The sequence below is a fragment of the Bos indicus x Bos taurus genome, chromosome 19 (genome assembly GCF_003369695.1).
Source record: "Bos indicus x Bos taurus breed Angus x Brahman F1 hybrid chromosome 19, Bos_hybrid_MaternalHap_v2.0, whole genome shotgun sequence".
NCBI classification, from domain to species: domain Eukaryota; kingdom Metazoa; phylum Chordata; class Mammalia; order Artiodactyla; family Bovidae; genus Bos; species Bos indicus x Bos taurus.
Window position 1 is genome coordinate 22,670,064 of NC_040094.1, and position 1,428 is coordinate 22,671,491.

Sequence of the window (1,428 nt, forward strand, 5' to 3'; positions counted from 1 at the left end):
GAGTTCAAGTCCAAAGGAAAGTGCCCAGAAGAATCCGGCTCCTGGCTGGGTTCGCGGGGTTCTAGGAGGTGCGGCCCAGTCTCCAGAGTTCCTTCCCACCGACAAAGCGCCTCCTTTCCCGTCAGGCTTCAGCCCATTCAGTTCTGCCAGGGATGGCTTTCTAATCTTCCCATTCTGTGGTCATCCTGCCGTTGGCTCCTTCCTGGCCCTTCAGTGCGCTCGGTGCCCGGTCAGGAGTGTTGGTGGCCCAGCCCGGGGCCCGCTCGCAGGAGGCCCCGCGGCCAGGCCGAAGGGGCCCCGAGACTTCGGCGCCAGCTTCCGGGGGAGGCCTGGGCCCAGCCCGGCAGTGCCTCGGCCACCGCCCTGGGCCGTCCCAGGGGCGTGTGCGGGTGGCACGAGGCGCAGCGCGGCGCGAAGGGCCCGGCGGGCGGCGGCGGCGCCGGCGGGCTGGAGCCCAGGTCCCCAGCGTCTCCGGCGCGCGCGGCCTGCCTGTGGCACTCCTGGTGCCCGCAGGGCCAGCGGGGCGCGGGGCTGGCGCGTAGCACGAGGGACAGCGCGGCGATGCGGTGGATGGCCCTGCGCAGCGTGGCGATCTTGGAGAGCCTCTTTCCGCCCAGGTCGTGCCGCAGCGCGCGGCGCAGCGCGTTGAAGGCCTCATTGTAGTCGAGGATGCGCCTGCGCTCGCGCACGTTAGCGGCCATGCGCCGCGCCTTGGACCGCACAGGCCGGCTGCGTTTTCTGCTTCCGGCGACCTCCTCCGCCTCGCCCAGGCCTCGGGGGCCGCCATTCTCTCTCAGCACCCCAAAATCCCTCTCGGCTTCCAGGCAAGAGTTCCCCAAGTCTTGAGGAGAGCCCTCAGCCCCCTTCAGGCCCCTGAGGCCTGGTCCAGGCGCGCCTCGATGCATGGCCTCCTCCCAGGCCTCGCTGCCCCGGCTCCGGCTCCCAAGGCTGACAGTCCGCCTTCTGAGCGTGCACTCCTACAGCCTGGACACTCCGGGACAGGCCCTCTCTAGCTGGGGCTTTATGGCACCACGTGGCTCTCCGCCCTCCTCGTCCATCCATCTCCCTCCTCCTGCTTTATGACCTGCCTCCAGGTAGGTTGGTGAGGGAGGAACCCAGAGGGACGAAGCATGCAGATTCTTGTAGGAAGGGGCCAGGCGGGCAGCAGGACACGCCCAGGGCAGTGCTCCAGCCACGGGGAGACCTGGCCCGGCTTCACTCCAAGGCCTCTCTGGGGTGGCTGGGGTCCACATTCTTCGCCCTGAGTGCCAAATCTGGCCTGCGGGCAGGAGAGCTGATAGGCACACAGAAGGGGCCCAGGGGTAGTTGAGTGTGTTTAAAGAACCCTGAAAGTTTTGTCAAGGCCTGTGGGCAACCACAGGGCTGTCACAGAGGGTAGCATGACTGTTCCAGCAGGAGCCATAAGGG

The 1,428-nt window shown here is 67.7% G+C and overlaps 1 protein-coding gene across 1 annotated transcript; it reads right to left on the reverse strand.

Moving 5' to 3' along the window:
* Positions 1–230: 230 nt before the first annotated feature.
* On the reverse strand, positions 231–905 carry BHLHA9 (basic helix-loop-helix family member a9). Its single transcript, XM_027517646.1, has one exon. The coding sequence runs from the start codon at positions 903–905 to the stop codon at positions 231–233; it is 675 nt and encodes a 224-aa protein (XP_027373447.1).
* Between the last annotated feature and the right edge of the window lie 523 nt (positions 906–1,428).

Bases quoted from the DNA above. Each gene is read 5' to 3' on its own strand.
- BHLHA9 (XM_027517646.1), bottom strand. From the start codon at position 905: ATGCATCGAGGCGCGCCTGGACCAGGCCTCAGGGGCCTGAAGGGGGCT.